Source organism: Phyllopteryx taeniolatus, chromosome 19 (assembly GCF_024500385.1).
Source record: "Phyllopteryx taeniolatus isolate TA_2022b chromosome 19, UOR_Ptae_1.2, whole genome shotgun sequence".
Lineage (NCBI taxonomy): Eukaryota > Metazoa > Chordata > Actinopteri > Syngnathiformes > Syngnathidae > Phyllopteryx > Phyllopteryx taeniolatus.
Genome location: NC_084520.1, coordinates 16,636,164 through 16,654,334, shown reverse-complemented (window position 1 = coordinate 16,654,334; position 18,171 = coordinate 16,636,164). Strand labels below are relative to the sequence as shown.

General features: G+C 44.8%; 1 protein-coding gene and 1 long non-coding RNA gene across 7 annotated transcripts in view; one reads left to right on the top strand and one right to left on the bottom strand.

Moving 5' to 3' along the window:
* LOC133468973 (uncharacterized) overlaps positions 1 to 11,466 on the top strand; it is a 29,749-nt gene extending 18,283 nt beyond the window's left edge. The window contains exons 3-4 of the long non-coding RNA XR_009785596.1: positions 8,724 to 8,912; positions 10,899 to 11,466. This is a non-coding gene — a long non-coding RNA (uncharacterized LOC133468973). The remainder of the gene's footprint in view (positions 1 to 8,723; positions 8,913 to 10,898) is intronic.
* LOC133468968 (disintegrin and metalloproteinase domain-containing protein 12) overlaps positions 1 to 18,171 on the bottom strand; it is a 40,920-nt gene that overhangs the window by 16,655 nt on the left and 6,094 nt on the right. For 4 of the 6 annotated variants that reach the window (XR_009785595.1, XM_061755448.1, XM_061755451.1 and 1 more), the window contains exons 2-6: positions 15,915 to 16,027; positions 14,634 to 14,707; positions 2,690 to 2,768; positions 1,161 to 1,240; positions 509 to 695 (exon numbers count right to left, since the gene is read on the bottom strand). Coding sequence is in view for 5 of the 6 variants with exons in the window: in XM_061755448.1 (XP_061611432.1) it covers positions 509 to 695; positions 1,161 to 1,240; positions 2,690 to 2,768; positions 14,634 to 14,707; positions 15,915 to 16,027 (533 nt within the window). In the remaining variant the exon portion in view is untranslated. Of the gene's footprint in view, positions 1 to 508; positions 696 to 1,160; positions 1,241 to 2,689; positions 2,769 to 14,633; positions 14,708 to 15,914; positions 16,697 to 17,052; positions 17,368 to 18,171 lie in introns of those variants that run through there. The other 2 variants (XM_061755450.1, XM_061755452.1) reach the window with 2 other exon arrangements.

Here is an 18,171-nt window from a genome sequence, read left to right as displayed (position 1 = left end):
ATGAGCCACTGCAGCAAAGTGGAGACTGTGGAGTCTAGATACAGTATCAGGCACAGTAAAAAACAAAACAAAAAAACGTGATATTTGAATGCAACGGTCGGAACGAGATACTGTATGCTCACAAACAAGGTAAGAAGACCAATTTTATTTGAGAGGAGAGTAAGGGCATAAAAAATGTGCCATTGCAGCAAAGTGCAGATTGTGGAGTCCACTATGAGGCAGAGAACCAGGGTAGGCTAAACTTATGTAGATTTTGAGCCAATTAAGTACCGTGGAGTTGAAAAGGTTGCTAATTCAAAGAAAAACAGAGTGCTGCAGCAAAGCGGAGACTGTGGAGTGTAATGCTGCTGCTGTTGTTGGTTATTCATTTAAAAACGTATCGCGCAATTTGCAAATTTTATTCAAGAGGAGACTACGGGCAGCAAAAAAAAAAAAAAAAAAAACGGGCCGCTGCGGAAAAATGGAGACTGCGGAGCATAATACCGCTGACCATTTAGGTAATCCTCACCCTGGTGCTGAAGGATTTGAAAGGGTCGCGGTCCGGCGGCGGGCCGGGCTCGAACACGTTGAAGTGATGCCCGCAGGTGCCGCTAGCCAAGCGGAGGTGTTGCGTTGCGTAGATCCAGTGAGTTCCGTGGGCGCCGCGGGCCGCCGGCTCCACCACGTACGATTTGCCGTCCACAGATATCAACCCCCTGCACACGCACGACACTTGCTTTAACCCAAAACCTGTTGCGCCGTCATTCGGCGTCCTGACAGAGATCACCTAAACATTTTAGATGCACAAAATTCGGATTTCAAGACAAGGTTAAGGGTATAAAATTTGTCTTAGTGTTACTAGTGTTCCAAGTAGGGTTTACAGCCTGGGTTAGGGTTTCGAATTAGGGTTTCGAGTCTGGTTTACAATTTCAGTCCTACAGTGGGGTTTCAAAGCAGGGTTTCATGATGGGTTTCGGTTTCAAATCAGGATTAGTTTTTGAAAGTGGGGCTTGGAGCCTGGGTTAGGGTTTCGAGTATCTGAAGCTCCCTAAGGCCGAGGGCATGCAAATGTTTTGTGTCTTTCGCAGTGCGCCGCTCGCTCATTCATCCAGCTGATAACACGCCAACGGACTGGAGTGTGCTGCTGATAAGATTAAAGGCAGAGAGGGCGGCAAACTCACTTGAGCGTGGCGTCGCAGGTGCTCATGCTGACGTCAGAGTCCGGATCATGCTCCACCTCGCCGTGGTAGTAGCAGTGAGCCTGGCGGAACGCCACAAGACCATTTGTACATGTGCAACCGACATCTTAAGGAGGAAATATGAGTAACGTAACCAGACTAAACCTCATTTCCTACAGGAGAATCCTGTTGAAACCTTAATTGTTTTTTGAAACCCTCACACAAGCTTGAAACACAAATTTCAAACCCTAACCTTGACTTGAAACCCTAAAACCCTGTTTTGAAACTCTAAATTGAAATCCTAATCCCAGCCTGGAACCCAAATTTGAAACCTGAACCCTGGCCTGATAACCTACTAGTTTGTTTTTTGTTACTAGTTTACCTTACTAGAACCTAACCCTAGTTTGAAACCTCAATTTATCCGTCCAACCCAACACTGAATTGAAACCCCAAATCTGGTTTAAGATCTAAATTGAAATTTTAACCCCAGCCTGAAATCCTAATTTGAAACCTACACCTGTTCTTGAAACCTGGACCGTGGCCTGAAATTGTACTAGGTTTTTTTTTGTTACTAGTTTACCTACTAGAAACCTAACACTTTTTTGAAACCCGAAACAAGAGTTCAAACCCAAATTTTGCAAGACTGACCTGAAACCCCAAATCTGGTTTGAGACAATAAATTGAAACCATAACCCCAGCCTGAAAGCCAAATCTTTGCTTGAAACTCGAACCCAGGCCTGAAACCCTACTTTGAAGCCCTGACCCTCGTTTGAAACCTGACCCCTTGCTTGAAACACTAATTGAAAGCCCAAATTTTCAAGCCCACAACACTTGACCCAAAAGAAGCAGCAGCTTCAAGAGTTAAGCGTCACTTCGTATTTGGAGAATGAAAGCGATGTCTCGTGACATCTGTATTTGAAATAAAAAGCTAAGCATGTGTGTTTTAAACAAGAACAAGAAGAGCTTATGAATATTTCATTTCCTTTGACTTTTCAGGCACACTTCGTCTCCAATTCAACACTTCCACTCCACCTAATGTTTTTTTTTCAAGCATATCCATTATGAACGAGTGAAGCTCCCAAAAAAACCTCCCGAGTCACTTCCCTGGCAGTCTGTCGGACTTTTTCCTCCCCAAACTCATCAAATATGAATTTTGCGAGCACAGGAAGTGAAGATTACGACATTTTCTTGAAAATATACAGATTTTATAGTACCTTTTTTTTTTCTCTCTAAAATACAAATTTTTCCATCCAAAATATTACTTACTACAGTAACTTTACTCTCATAAGATCACAGCTTCTTTTTTCTCAAAATGTTATACCTTTGTCCTAAATATGAATCATTTTTTATTATTATTTTTTTTTCTTAAAAAAATCTGACTTCTTATGAGATTACAACTTTGTTCTTGTGGTATAGTTTTTTTTCTCCCCCCCCTCCCCCCCAGTGTGGCTCTTAGTCATTTTTAATGTTTCACGTGTGTGTTAATATGAAAGAAAAACAAATGTGAATAAGAGAATTAAAAAGTAGCATACCAAGGAGTTGTGCGAGTCTGCGACTGCGGTGCCGTCATGCAGGTAATGAGTTTCTTTATAGTTGCTTGCAAACAATCCCCTAGAATCAAAAATAAAGACAACAAATGATCAGCGATGACTTTAAAAAGCGTCCCAAAAAAAATAAATCAATTGCGCTATGCGGCCTGCGAGAAAGTGAAAGTTAGTCAGACATCTTCAAAGAGGGCGCACCGCTTCAGGGATGCATAAATGGAAGCCGAGCAAGAAAAAAAAAAAAGAATCATTTCACAATCGATAAAGTGACCCCGTGGTTAGCCAGAGGTTAATTGAATCTTGACAACTCAGCAAATCAAAACAATAAATGGAACCCGTGGACCCTTTTTTAAAAAAAAATTTTTTTTTTTTATATAAACTGTTTCTGAAGCAAGAGCGCAGCGCACATTTGGGGATCCATAAGCCAGTGGGATCCTAGAGTAGTCCAAAAGTTGTTCTCTGTCAATAAAAGTGCAAACCTTTCATCTGATTTTTGAACAGAGGCAGCTTAAAAAAAAAACAAAAAAAAAAAAACAAGAGGCCAAGCTAGCGCTGAGCCAGCACGCTAACTGCGGTAAACGGGAAAATAGCTAGCACACATCGGAATAGTCGCAAACCATTTGTGTCATCAACAACAAATGGTCAACATCAAAAGACTGTATGTTAAGTTTTAAACAAGAGAAACGAACTAGCACTAAGCTAACACGCCAGGCTAACCCACTAACTGTCGAAAATATTTTTAACCATTCGATTAAATAGCAACTAGGTCAACAGCAACAAATGCACTGTGTTGAGTTTGAACCATTTTTCGACTGTACACGCCACGTCTTTCATGCTGTAATCAAACCAGGAGGACTACCGCTCTCGTATTGGTTGATTTGGTCCCAGACCACCTTTGGCAGGTTTATGGTTCTGAACCTTCAACCAAGACCGATGATCTTGACCCGGTTGATTTGGTCTGCATCGTACGGCTCCAAACGAGCTCCGGGATCGTGTGGGGGTTCGACCGAATCGACCAGTCAAAGACCACCTTTGGCAGTGCGGCCCAAGTCAACCGTACTAAGTCTAAGATCTTTCGGTGCTAACTGGACAAAATCCCTGCTTTTTGTTCACATTTGGTCGCAATTTCCTCCCTAAACGCTTACACGAGGACAGCTTTTTCCCCAGCAGATGATTCTCATCGACAGCAACACACATCTTTGCGGTTCCGGCCTTAAGACACCATGGGACCTCCAAAAAAACTGAGCCGTAAAACACGTTGTCAGGGGATTGAAGAGTTCAAAGTGCTCGGAACACTCTTGCTGTACTCTTTTGGAACACACTGGGAGAAATGACAACAAACGCTTATGCGATGACAAGCCACAGCAGAGTAAAGGGAAAACAAGTGTTCCCGCACAACAAGTGCCAGGTGGCTTAAAGACGGATAGAGAGCCTTGGGGGAGATATTAGAGAAGACGAGAGACTAACAAAAGGATTGTCACAGGGGTGAGGATAAAAGCTGAGGCAATTTGGCATCCGGGGATCAGAAGTTCAATCCCTTTCTGGCACTTTTGTCAGCTGCTTTGATAACCAGGCTAGAGAAAAAGTGTTACCTTGTAGTAAACCCTGACAATAAAGCAGGAGTGACTATTGTTAATTGACCTTTTTTTGCACATTAACACCAGAGCCTCCATTACTGTTGTTGGACGATACCATGCAGCTGTATATTTTCTGGGGCTGCACGTCTCATCAAATCCGGACAGCACAAACCCCAGGAACCTCTGGACTACATTTTCCGAGGGACAGTAATCGTGACAAATGTGAGGGGCTTTAAGTGCGTAAAGGTTCTAGCGCAGATCAAACGGAAATATGTGGAGCGGATGAAATCATTTAGAGTTATGCGACCCATAAAAGCAAATCTTGGAAGGCCAATTAATGCAATAAAAGCCATCAGAGAGACTCAGGAGGCAATGTGCTTTTAATAATATGCCGGCTTCACTTGTGGAAAAAAAAAGTTGTGAATGCTGACCTGTTTCCCAAGGAAAAAAATGTTCTGGGATTGAATCATTTTTCCAGAAGCCCGGGAAGAGATCCAGTCCTGCTGGCTGCGATGAGTCTGACATCAGAGCCAAGTAGAGCAGAGAGACGATTCCCAGTGATTACCCTGATCCCGACACATAACTCCCAGTTTTCCATGTTGCCAACACAGCCCACCGGACAGTTTTTTGCAGGCAGGTGCCGCAGATGCTCTGGGATCGATAGGTTTGGTCCACATCTGCCAGAAGTGGTCTCGGAGAGGTTGTTTTGGTGCGCATTGTATGGTTCCAAATGAACTCTGGCACAGACCAAATCAATTGGTCCGCGCCCACCTGCCAAAGGTCGTCTCAGGCCAGTTGATTTGGTCCGCATTGTACAGTTCCAAACAAACTCCAGCACAAACCAAATTAATGAGTTTGACACAAACTGGCAGAAGTGGTTTTGGACTGGTCGATTTGTTCCACATTATACGGTTCCAAATGAACTCCCCAAAATCCTGGAGACAGGTGGTCTCAAGCCGGTTCATTTGGTCTAAATCATCGGTCCAAGACCTCCTTTGGCATACAGGTTGATTTATTTTGTACCGTACACTTATAAACTAACCAAATGAACTGTTTTTTTGTTTTGTTTTGCTTTTTACATTGTTGGGTGAAAAAGTTTGCGTGTGAACGGTGACCCCTTTCCCAAGCATATATTTTAAAACAACTGAAGAAAAAAAAAAAGGTTACGGCAGACGCTTTTGGACTTCATGTTCAGGAAAGATGTGAACGCGCTGCGAGAAAGCCAGCTCCGTTCATCATTATTATTCTTAACACCCGCCTGCTATCGCGGAGCAGCGAGACGGTCAGGCGCGATAGCCATTAGCATCCGCGGCTACGCAATTATCAAAATGACAGTCACCTCCAGATTGATGCGGTTAAGCCCGGGCATGGCCCTGGAAATCAATTAAGTGTCATCTCCATCCAGGACGGATGACTCAACGGATCCCATTTACAGGCGACGCAGTGATGAATACCTCCCCCTCAACAAAAGGAGGAAATAATTGGAATCAGGAGAAGAAGTGACAACGAATACAGCCGACGATGATATATCGAGGTACACACGCAGAGGTCAGTTGGTGGCTATTCAAAAGCGCGTTACTGAGTTTCTCAATTGGCTGATTATGTGAACACAACGCAGTCCATTCGCCACGTTTGATTACAAAACCAGACGAGGCCCTCGAAGCAATGGCGCTGACCTTGTGGAATGGACTTATTTGAGTTAGGCGAGTCATCAAGCTTCGCCGACGAGCTCCGCCCGCACGCATTGAGGGAAATTATAATGTTTCGCACTTTGGCGTCCACCAACTGTCCAGTAGGCGTGAGTCAAATTTGGTCGTGACGAGACAATATTGCTTGAAAGCAAAATGGCAGAATCCCTGTGTGCTTTCGGGCCTGGGTTGCTGAGACATTTTTGTGTGTCTACTCATGATAGATGTGTCTCCCAAATCTCATGACTCCAAGTGGAACTGGTCACAGGGGCTGAATTTTCCAAAAATCCAAGGGGTTGCAACGCAGCCAATTTGGAAGCTTCTTATCTGAGACCTTGAGCAAAAATACGCTTTCACCAGGATGAATACGCCGGGAAAATATCGTGAGTTTTTGTGTGGGGAAAGCCTTCGAAATGGCCTTTTCTTTCGGAAATGAAGCAATTTCAAGAGGGCCTTTGCACTCCACGCATCAGGAACATATCCACAGCCTTCACCTTTTCCACAGTTTGTGGCAGCCACATCGCAAATTGGGATAAATTCACTTTTGTCCCTAAGAATTCAACACGAAACACCCCCATAATGACGGAAAATATATTTTTTCTGCAAATTTGATGTATATATATATCTATATATATACATATATATATGTTTGCTCGTGAGTTTACAGTACGGCTTTGAGTGTCTTTGCGAGAGCGAGGACGGCTCACGACAGATCGAGCGATGCGTTCTTGGTTGTCAGCGAGAGATTATGCAACGGAGAACGGTGTAAATCTTTAAAAAAAAAAAAAAAAAAAGGCGCTCGGTTCAAAGTTAGCAATGAGCGCTTTCAAGAAAAAGCAGTACATCTTGTTGGAAATCAAAAATGGCCGTGAGGTTTTTTGAGGGTTATCCAAAGGACAGCGTCATAGCCGAGATCCTGCAGGAACACAATTGAGCTACTCAGCAAAAAACAAGACGATGACAATGGAAGTACAGTAATATCGACTTCCCCTTTGGAGTAAAAACAGCTCATCTCATACTGGACAATTTTCAGCCCCCGCATCCAGTTTCACTTAGCAACATAAGATTTGCTAGGCATTAGGGGTCGAAGACCTCAAGATTTTTTTGTCGTCAACGATAATGTGATGAAAGTCAAGTCGAAGATACTTTAAGAGTAGCGGCGACTAGCGGCGATGGGAATAGCCCGAGCTAGCGAGGCTAACCGCTGTTCTCATCCACAACTAGCTTATTTTCGTACTCCCGTTTACAGGCCGGCGACAGCAGCAGATGGGCAACTTGAAAGTCCAAAGGTGAATTGCCCGATTGGAAGACGAGATGCCCCAAACGTGATTAGCGACGAGTCGACTAACCGGTTCAACATCGAGGAGGAATTTCTATGATTGATGAACACGTGCCTGAAAAGACACAGGAAGACGGCCATTTGCTTTGAAGAGGACATTTCTGGCTCATTGTGGACATTTTTCAAAAAGGAGGTCGTCCTCAAGATTTTGTCCCATTGCTAACACATTTGAACCATGAATACTATAAACAGAATTGCCAACACAAAAAAAAAATCTGAGATTTAATTTTACGGCTACCCAGACCCGCTCGCCATAAAAAAGCTACAAAAAAAAACAACCTGATAACTAAGCTCCGGTAACCGTGACAGAAATACCAGAAAGATTGTAGGAAAGTACCCTCCCGTCTTTACTCCCACCTCGAGGCACAATTCAAATAATTAAAGCTGGAATATAAATAAACTCTTCCTCTCTTTGTGTGTTTCATGCAGATGTCCTCTTTTTTTGGTGGTTAATATCACATTTTGATGTATTATGTGGGCTCGGTTGCACACTAAGCAGCCGTCTTTCTGATCGAAATCTTGAGAATGTGCAGAAAAACGCCTCGGAGGAAGAAGAAAAACAAAGAAATCAGAGCGAGAGCAGAACACGCCAGGTCCAATTTATTGGGGAGGGCATTAGTCGAACTGTAAATCTTCGCCGGCGTCTGTTAAATTAGATTTTGCTGACAAAAGGGCCTCTTGAAACCACGCTGCTTTCAATCAGGTCTCAACGTCGCATCGCGATTCAATTCGCCAATGACGCAGCGCGACGTCGTCCGTCATCTTCAGGCCCGTTCATCGGAAGGAATAGTGTTCAATTATTCCACGCCATTCGCAAACATCACTTTAACAAGACCCAAGTATCAGCTGGTAAGCTTAGGTTAGCTTAGCTTTCGTGACTGGTAACCGTGACATTAACTGAAACTTTGTCAGAAAGTCCATCTCCGTCTATTCTTGTAAAGAATTAAGTGTATTTCATATTCATATTTTAAAACTTCTTTTCACTGAAGCAAATTCAACCCCAAGCGACTTTGGAAATGTATTCATTATTAAGTGGGACTTATCATGATCAAGTCTTAATACTGTCGTGTTTCTTTGAAATAGCGCGTAGGGGCTCGGCTGGTGATTTGGATTAATAATGATCCTTATGTATTATTTTTTTTAACAATTGATTTAACATTCATTGGCTGTGCTTTTATGTTTTGAAGGGCAGACAAGTTCCTGTAATTCATTAGATGAACAAAAAGAACTTGAAAACTGGGTGCTACTCAGTGGAGGTTGACAGACGGATTTGAATAAAGAAATGTTTAAAAAAGGAAATTATTTTGCAAAATAGTCAAAAGAAAAAAATAATAACAATAATTCCCTGCTCAGTTCAGTGGCATTCTTAATGTAAATGTTGCAACTAACAAACATCCATCCATCCATTTTCTTTACAGCTTCTCCTCACGCTGGAGCCTATCCCAGCCATGTTCGGGCGGGAGGCGAGCTACGCCCTGAACCGGTCGCCGGCCAATCGCAGGGCGCATAGAAACAAACAACCTTGAGCAGTCACACCCACGGAGGCACCGTAAATAGGGAGACACCACAGCTGGAATTTTGGACCGAAGAAGACTTTTGGATGAAAGGTAAAACGTCTTCAACAAACAAGAACAGTCCAGTTCTAACCTAACGGTTAGGGTGAGGGCCTAACCTTTGACTCCGAACCCTACAGCAAACTCTAAACCCTAATGCCGAACTAACCCCGAGCTTCTATCTCTTAAGCACCTCACTTTTTCCGATGGATTTTCGTTCTCGTGTTTCTGGTGCTAAAGCTGTCTCCAGTTGTTTGTCGTGTGTTCTTATGCAAAAAGTAATTGAAATGTTGTTGTTTTTTTTCTCGGCACCGATTCATTCGACACCTTCAACTCAGTGAATTGCTGCCTCCTCCACTCAAACGCTCTCCGTCACTTGAACGGAAAACCGTGTAACCGCTTGCGACCTTATCTCCGCGGGGTCCCTGCGCTCCCGGGGCCTATTGTCGCTCGGCAGCCCCATCCGCTCCTCCGACGCGGGAGGAATTTACAGGAGGTGTGAGTGAAGAGAAGGTCAACCAGATAGCTGGACCGGCAACTTCGCAACGCTTCGCAGCGCTCGCCTTTTTGCTCCGGCTCGGAAAAGGCAGGATGGAATTACAGTGAACCCTCGCGATCCGTGGGGGAAAGGGACCGAGCCCCGAAGCAAATAGCTAATATTGGCAAATCATACAATTTCTGATATTGAATTTTTTAGATTGTAGTTTGTTTACTTAAGACGGGATATTTAAAGGTTATTTGTTTGCAGCAGACACTCAAAATCAAGTGACTTGGACTCCAAGTGCAAAACGAAATTTGATCAGGAAGTCATTGATTCAATATAGAAGCTTGGTCACAACAGTGTATCTATTTTGACCTGTAAACCCTAACGAGATGGACGATCTCACAGATATCCGCGGAGCCCTCGGCCAGTGACCCCTCGGTCACGGGAAGGCTAGCGGTTGGCGGTGAAACGACAGACGGGAGGCTTCTATTTGTCTTTGCGACAGAGTGCGGGGGGGGGGGGGGGGGGGGGGGGCGAGTGATTGTCTTTTACGGTCTGCAGCCGCCGAGGTGACGGCGAGCCTGCAGAAAATGAGATTTCACCGGGATTTATTCAGAGCGTTCGCTGCAACGGGTCAGGAGTAGGAAGCCGCGGAGATGGAGACGTTCCCGTCGAACCGCCACTTTTGTACCGCAGGCCCAGGGCATTTCCGCTCATTTTTGGCCATTCCAATGATTCGCTCGTACGCTTCACGCGAATGACTCCCTGCAGGCGTCAGCCTCTAATAGGAACGCCGCCGAATGTTTACGCTGTACTTGCCGAGTCCTCGGAGGCGCTCGTTTTATTTGGCCATCACCAGCACTCGCCAAATGTTTACACACGTGCGCTTATTGCAGACACTCGGGCAGGACCGCGCGGTTTGTTGAGGTTATTTAACCGACCACAACACCATAATTACAAAGCTTAAGTGGGAAAACTGCTAAATACTACTACTAATAATACAAGAGCAGACGATACTGTGCAATATAATATGATAAATGCCTCCAATATAATATGATGAATTGTGATGCAATACGATACGATATACGTAATTCAATACTAAGCGATACAAATCGATACAATACAATGTGTTGCAATATAAAATGATATGATGCAATGCAATATAATACGATGCAAATTTATGATATAGATGCTGCGACACATTGCGATGAGATAATATGCGATATGGTACAACGGCGTATTATGCAATATGATTTACTTCAATTACAATATGATACAATGCGATATGATATCATACAAGTGAAACAGATAAATAGCCAGACAATGAAAATAATGAAATGTACAAATAATATAATCATTTTTTCTACAGTTACATTTGAACTGCAAAATTCTTATTCTTTTTTTTGGGGGGCGATTATAATGATGTTTGAAGCAAGTGACTAGTGAATCTTAAGTCGTCTCCCTACTTGTATTTTCTTTGCCTATTTTTCCCAGTGGACGAGATCTAGAGAAGGTCTTCAAAGTCTGATTTTGCCCTTTTTTTTTTTATTTTCTAGGCCTTCTGAAGCGCAAATATGAAGACTCCGTTGGCTGCACCAAACGGCACCACTTGAAATGTCTTCTACTCATCAACTTCCCACCAGTCGCCACTCCAAAACCGAAGGCCTCGTCTAATTAACCGTGGACGGCGCGGTCCACCTTGTTAAGTAAGCGCCGCTCTGAGCATCAAAATAATTGGAACTTCTGAGATGTTACATTCAAAAGAGCGCCTGGCCCCCACTCAAAAAAAAAAAAAAGCTTTTGAAGGAAGTAGTTAAAAGGAAGAGACGCGTGGCTAATGAATCAGAGTATCACAGGCTAACAGTTCATGGGCCATCAGGACATCTTAACTGCACAGGCAATGGTTGAAGTCACTTTTTAACATTCTTCACCACCATAAAGAAGTGAACTGCTCTGTCATTCGACGATAGCCTATAAGCCCAATTAAGGGACAGAACGCTGCCTCCAACGGTGAAAATCTGTATGAATGCCACGGGATGGTGGCGAAGCACATAAAACAAAGCATCCACACCATGCTTCGAGCATGTACACAGTCAACGAAGCCAGGGAACGTAAGTGACTCGATTCAGCCGTTAAATTATTCAACGCAAACAAAGAACCTTCACAAGGTTCCGCAGTAGCACATGATGATTCGCTGATGTGTCGAACCACTGCAGTGTAACGTCAACTTCAGCGAGGACTTACACAATGTCGATGTCAAGGTTTTTTTTTTTTTTTTGCCTTAAGTATCGGCGGCTGGTATCGGCAGCCTTCACGAGTACCTGATACCTTGCAATAAGGCCGGTATTGGCCTGATACCGATACCTGCTCTCGGTTCTCAGCCATGCCTAAATTACATCAACTAACAGCAACAGCACCACGACTCCACAAGATGGCACCAAAGTGACACTTGAATTTCTTTTTGCTTGAGCACAAAAACAGCGTCATGAATAGGCAGGGCTCACTGTAAGGTGACGTGACAGGATACAATAGAAGGCGTTCAAATGTAATGCAGTACGACGCGATAAAAGGTGATGCTATACGATACATACAATTCCATGCCATTTGATAAAATGAAGTGGCGACTGTCCGGTCTCGGAAGCTATTCCCAGTCCAGGCGGGCAAAAGGTCGCACGAAGCGTCCTCTTATCTGACAGCCACCGAAAGACAAAAAGCAGATGGCCGGTCCGCCCCCCAGGCTCGTTAAACTCGGCGAGAGCATCCTCAGCCCGCCCCGACGAGCGGCCCGAGGGCCCCCCCGGCCTCCTACCTCCCCTCGCCGCACCCTCCGCCCCGCCGGCCGGGCCCCGTGCGGCGATCTGGCAGCGCATTACAAAAGCAAACACGGCCGTGGAACGCGGAACACAGAATATGCCGCCTGAAGGTCTGCAGCTTGGCCGAGACGAGACGCGATGCCCCCCGACGCTTGGTGCTCAGCAACCCAAACTCATTTGAGACTCCCGATGAAGCTAAAACACGACCTCCACCAAGGCCAAACAATAAAGCCGCAGTTTTTCACGGAGACTGCAATCCTAGACAAGGAAAACTTGCTGGATTATTTGGACATTTGAATACTTAAGTAACGACAGATGAAGTGTTAGACTCCAGTCCTGCAGGGGGCGGAATTGCGCATTGCAGTCTCATTCCTACCGTACATTTTTTGTTGTTGTTGTCTACCACAAAAGTATTATATTGATCCAACATTAGCTACGTAACATTAACATTTACCAGACATAATTTAATAGTGTGGAATCATTTTTTTAAATATATTTTAAAACCAAAATTTAAAAAAAATATATACTGAAACAGGCAAAGTAATAAATATTAACTTTTAATATCAAATAGAAATACAATACAAATAATCACTACAAATTAATAAAATATACATTCTGTAACCAATTTCAGAATGAAAAAATAGAAATAAAAGAAAGTGTAAAAGATTTTAAATTAACCAGAAAACTATTTCCTGCCACGAGCTTTGATTAAAACTGAACCCCAACTTCAATGCCTCCATTGCACTTTTCACTTGGCTGGGATAATATCCGGAATCTTCTATGATATTTACAACATTTGACCAAATTTTAACACAATACCGCGTTGAGATACAATTGACCCGACTTGGTTTTTCGAGATGTAAGCCGTGGTCGGCTTATCGGCCGATTCTTTGCTTTGACTTGCGAGCAAAATTTCAAGATACAAGCACTGTGTGGTAGTAATAAACGCAACTCCGTTCAGAATGAGCAGCAGTTTGGCACATAGGGAACAATTCTTCAACAAAAAAAAATGGCGTCCAGCTGTTTAATGGCACACCAAGTTGAAGTTTGCTGTCAAACTAAACCGAAAAAAGCAAATAGTATATTCTTTATCCTCTGCGAAGAACAATTACTATTACGACAGCTTACTGAGTCACTTTCAGTAGTTGTGCAAGTCTTCTTCGTTTGTGTCCGCATGACTTTATTGGTCTGCAGCGACAACTCATCAACATCTTCCTCATCATCACCGTGTTGTTATTCTGCCGGAATCGTTCAAGACAGAAATCCCGGAACATGGTGCCCCCCTCCCCCTTCTGTCACATATGTGCGCTGCATATTTTTGCATATATTGCGCTTATTTGCCATTAAACAAGCGTAGAAAAGCTCCTCTGGGTCGCGGGACTGCACATTCCGCTCAGAGGGAAAATGCGAAATGGAAACAATATCAGCTGAGTGCATGAAATTGGATGATGAGCGCCTCGAGTACTTTCCAACGGTGTTACTTTTGTGCTTGGATTTTAAAAAAGCACAGATGGGTCGGGTCATTTGTCATCTGTCACTCATTTCATTTGAATTAATTAGCCAATTCCATCAAAATCCTCAAATGTATGTGTAAAATATTTGACCTTACTCCTATTTTTGTATGTTTTCATTCACAATTAACCTATTAACCAATTATTTGATGAGTAACTTGGATTTTAAAAAAATACAAAATGTGCAAATTCATAATACTTGATTCTCTTTTTTTAGGTTGTAATTTGGAATCAATTCTAATTAATTAAGCACTTACGGTATTTAATGACAAATACAAAAATGGTCAATGTAGGTGTAAAAAATATATTTCACAAGTGTTTTTTATTTGATTATTTACAACAAATTAATGAGCAATTATTCAACGTGATAAATGACGTAGAAAGAAATTAAAACATGAATAAAAAATAAGTGCATTGAAATTGTTCAATTTGAGGGGAAAAAACAATGAATTCCACAAACATGAGTGGAATGTGGACGGGCGGCATTCGGTTGTGTAGGTCGTACACCCAAAAAGTGAGATTTCCGCCTCCAGGCAGCCATCCTTTCTCGCCCGTATTTTATTTTTGTATTTTTTTTTTTGGAGCGACACTTTGCACAGGTTGGCACGCTCCAGGCGCCACGCGGCCTTTCCGCCGCCCAAATCCTCAGCCGGCGTGCTTTCTAATGTCAAGGGGCAGACGCCTGGCAAACACTTTCCAAATGTCACCAAACAAATGCCGTCTCACGACATGAAAAATTCCAGTGCCGCTTCCTCCGCAATATGTTAGCCCTCGAAAGTCTCGTCAGCAACACAAACTGCTGTAATGGAGTGAGGTTCCCCAGGCTGGCGAAGTTAGCGCGTCAATATATTTGCATCCCTAAAAAGATTATATTGAAATATTGTCTATACTTCCAACTTTCTTTTTTTGGACTTTCAAGGGGGCGCAACTACGGCGAGTGGCGCTGAACGCTTAGGGAACAACTTACTGGTTTTTGCGCAGCGTCAAAAGCAGCTGCTCCCCTTCCGCCTCAATCAGCAGCTTCAGCGACGTCGGGTGACTCTGCGGAGCGACACGGGCATCATTAGTTGGCGAGATGTGTTTGATTGAGGACGAGGAGGAGGAGCGAATTTTAAGCAGGGAAGAGACTCCCCGACATCTCACGAGGTCCGGATTGAAAGGCCCCGTGGACATGCTGATCAAATGCCAAAAGTATGGTGTCAGAAGTAGAGCCACTTGAACATTTTTGATAGGCGTTGGAATACATGCTAAACAAATGAGTGGGACGATTTGGATATGTATGCGACGTGTCTCGAGACACACACAAATGTCCCAAAAGGTGATAGAAGTGGGGTAACTGGGGGAATTAGGCTTTACAAAAATCTTCAAAATGGTGTCAGAAGTGGGGTATTTGTGCAATATATGTTACAACATATGTCAGAGTTTTCAAAATGGTGTCAGAAGTGGAATGCTTTGGATATTTGTGCTGTGTATTATGATACACATCAAGAAAATGCCCCGGATGGTGTCAGAAGTGGGGTGCACGTGTCACGAAGGCCCCGGTGTTACACTGAACTCGTCTACTTAACATATAAAACCTTAACGTCGTCACGTTGTATCGAGGAAGGTTTCAAATGGATTCTTTGGGGAGATTTTTACTTGACAGTCTTTCATTCGGTGGCTGCTGTGAAGCAGCGCCCCGAAAATCAACAAACCTTCGCTGGCAACGGGGTGAACGGGAGCGCTCGTTTGAAGGAATCTCGTATGCAAGGATTGTGTCTTGAGTCCCGCGCGTCCCGCTTCCGCTTCCACTTCCACTCGAAGACACCGGACTCTGGAGGGGTTGGGCGGGCGATAAGCGGGGTGATGGATGACTCAACCCGCCGCACTTCTTCTTGTCACGCTTGACCCGGGTGACGCACCGCGCGTGCTGGCGCCGACGACGCCGCCACGCCGCCTGCGAGCGCGTTTGCGTGTGCGTGACGACCGAGCCGCGACTCGCTGCCGCTTCATCTGAAAAGGAGGCTCAAACGTGTGCCTCACGTAGCATTAAAGGAATGCTCCAACTTCTGACACCGTTCGGTCCATTTTCCTGACGTGCATCGTGGCACGTAGCCTAAATATCCAAGTCATCCCACTTCTCACCCAATTTTGGCATAAATCTCCAATTTCTGACATCAACTTCGACATTTCCTTGATAATTATCACAACACGTAGCAAAAAATATCCAAGTCATCCCACTTCTAACATTTTTTTGTTCATTCCTCACCTGGGATTGGAGCAGGTGCATTGGCGTCCAGTCTTGTCCGACGAGCTGAAGAGGTACCGTAGTCCCGTAGAGTTTCTGCTTGGCGGCGGGTTGGCGTTCGACGCCCCAACTCCCTGCAAGAAAGAAAACCCGTAAGCAAGTGAGCCACTCACTCGTATGAAGAAGGCCTCAAACATCTTAAAAAAAAAAAAAAAAATGCATGTATATGATGTGTGTGTACGCAATCTGGTGTCAGAAGTTGGACTAAAATTGCTCTGGTCTTCTTTGACCTCGTCTCTGATATTGCTTAACATCTAGAGGGTTCTTTGCTCGAGCTCGCCCGGAAGCTTTCGTTTCGGAGGCAAGACGTACACTGACTACAGTCCGACACGGTGGAGTCCAAAGTGCTAATCGGCTCCTTGCAGTTAGGGAGTCGTTTAAAAAAAAGGGCCAAACAGCAGCAGGGGAGGGGGTCATCAGCGTTTGCTCGTTCTCGTCTTCCAAGTATAACATTCTGTCAAAACAACGCTGGGGCGGGGAGGGGGGTCTTCCGCGACAACTTGGCTCGGCTCTCTCGATGTATTTGTCAGGATTTATCCTCAGCTGACAAGTTTCAGAGGTTTTCTTCCAACTTTCGGAGGCGATTATAGTCGGTGAGGTCGTGATGCGCGCTGTGAACTTTTATGGACCGTGCGCCGATACAACGGGAATCGCTGCTGGGCCCACGCTGAAAGAAATGATAGGCTTGCAATTTACAAAACCCCCCAAAAAAACAATTCTGGGATTATAATTTTGAGCCGTCGGATGTCTGCGAGCGAGAATTTCAGTTTATAATACTTGAGATCTGATTTCAAAGGTTTGACGTTTGACGTCAGAACGTCGAATGGATTTTGGAACGGGACAAAACGTAAGAGGGATCGGCAAGCGCACGGTCCTCCCCGCCATCGAAGAGACCAAGATCCTCGAAGTCCATTTGAGAACGTTTGTGTCCCGATGAAGGTGAGGGCATGTCAGAAGGGCAAAAGAACCTCAACAGAACTTTCGCTGTGTTTGATTGCGACATCAGCCGTGCTGCCCTATTGCCAGGAATCGTGGTTATTTTCACGAGATCGGATCGAAAGGCTTTCAAGCAATTGGAGTCAACGGTCATTTTTCTCACCCTCGCTAATAAGCCACAGCTCTGCGGGGTCGACGCAGCCTCGTCCACCCCCAAGTTTTCGGTCTCCCGTGACTCAGCCTGCTTGATTGCTGAGCCTGCTTATTATCCGACATTAATAACTCCCCAGCGGAGCTTTGTTCAGCGGGAGCAAAAACATCTCTCTCTCTCTCTCTCTCTCTCTCTCTCGCTCTCTCTCTCTCTCTCTCTCTCTCTCTCCTCCTCTCTCTCCCTCCCTGGAGTTCATCACGGTGACTCGCTGGCAAAGCCCGCAGCCTCCCTCAGCCGCCGCACTCAGCGGGAGAAGGGCATCGTTAGCGGTGGAATACCGTATCATCTCATCCGGGGGAGTCGGGGGAAGACGTGGCGAGCTCTCGGGAAGGGTTGGCTAAACACAAGGGAGGGGGATCGGGATCGGGGGGGGGGGGGGAGCAGACGAGTCTGGAACGCCGGAATTCGTTTTCGGAGGTTTCCGGTGGAAGAAATGAAATAGTTAGCGGGTTCATTTGTCCGCCGCAGAGCATAAAAGAGGGACCCGGGGTCTTATTTACACGTTCAATAAAAAGGAGCGCGCAAGCAAAGCCGGGTTCTCGACACGATAAGCTCCCTTTATTGCGCCGGTGTACACAAAGGCACCTTGTTCCGTTTATATTAGCAAAATAAATCAGCGCTAGTCGCTGGGCACTTTGTAGGTGGCACTGAACCGGCCCAAGGAAATGCTGCTTTGTGAACATCTGCGCGAGCGATCGCAGCAGCCTGTACCGCTACGCGACCTGCGAATGAAACAACTACGTGTCACCAAACCTCTTTTAGGACAATGTCACATAGATTTAGGCGAAGACAAACTTCCAAGCCGAGGTTGCCTCGTGTTTCATTTTCTTACATTTATTTAGGATCGTGTTTCCAAGAGGTAGCCGTTATTTTCATCTGAAAAGATTATTTCGGTGGCGGTTTATGTTTGGGTGAAAAAAGCACCACATGGAGGGCAAACTATCAAACATCCATCCATCCATTTTCTGAGCCGCTTCTCCTCACTAGGGTCGCGGGCGTGCTGGAGCCTATCCCAGCTGTCATCGGGCAGGAGGCGGGGTACACCCTGAACTGGTTGCCAGCCAATCGCAG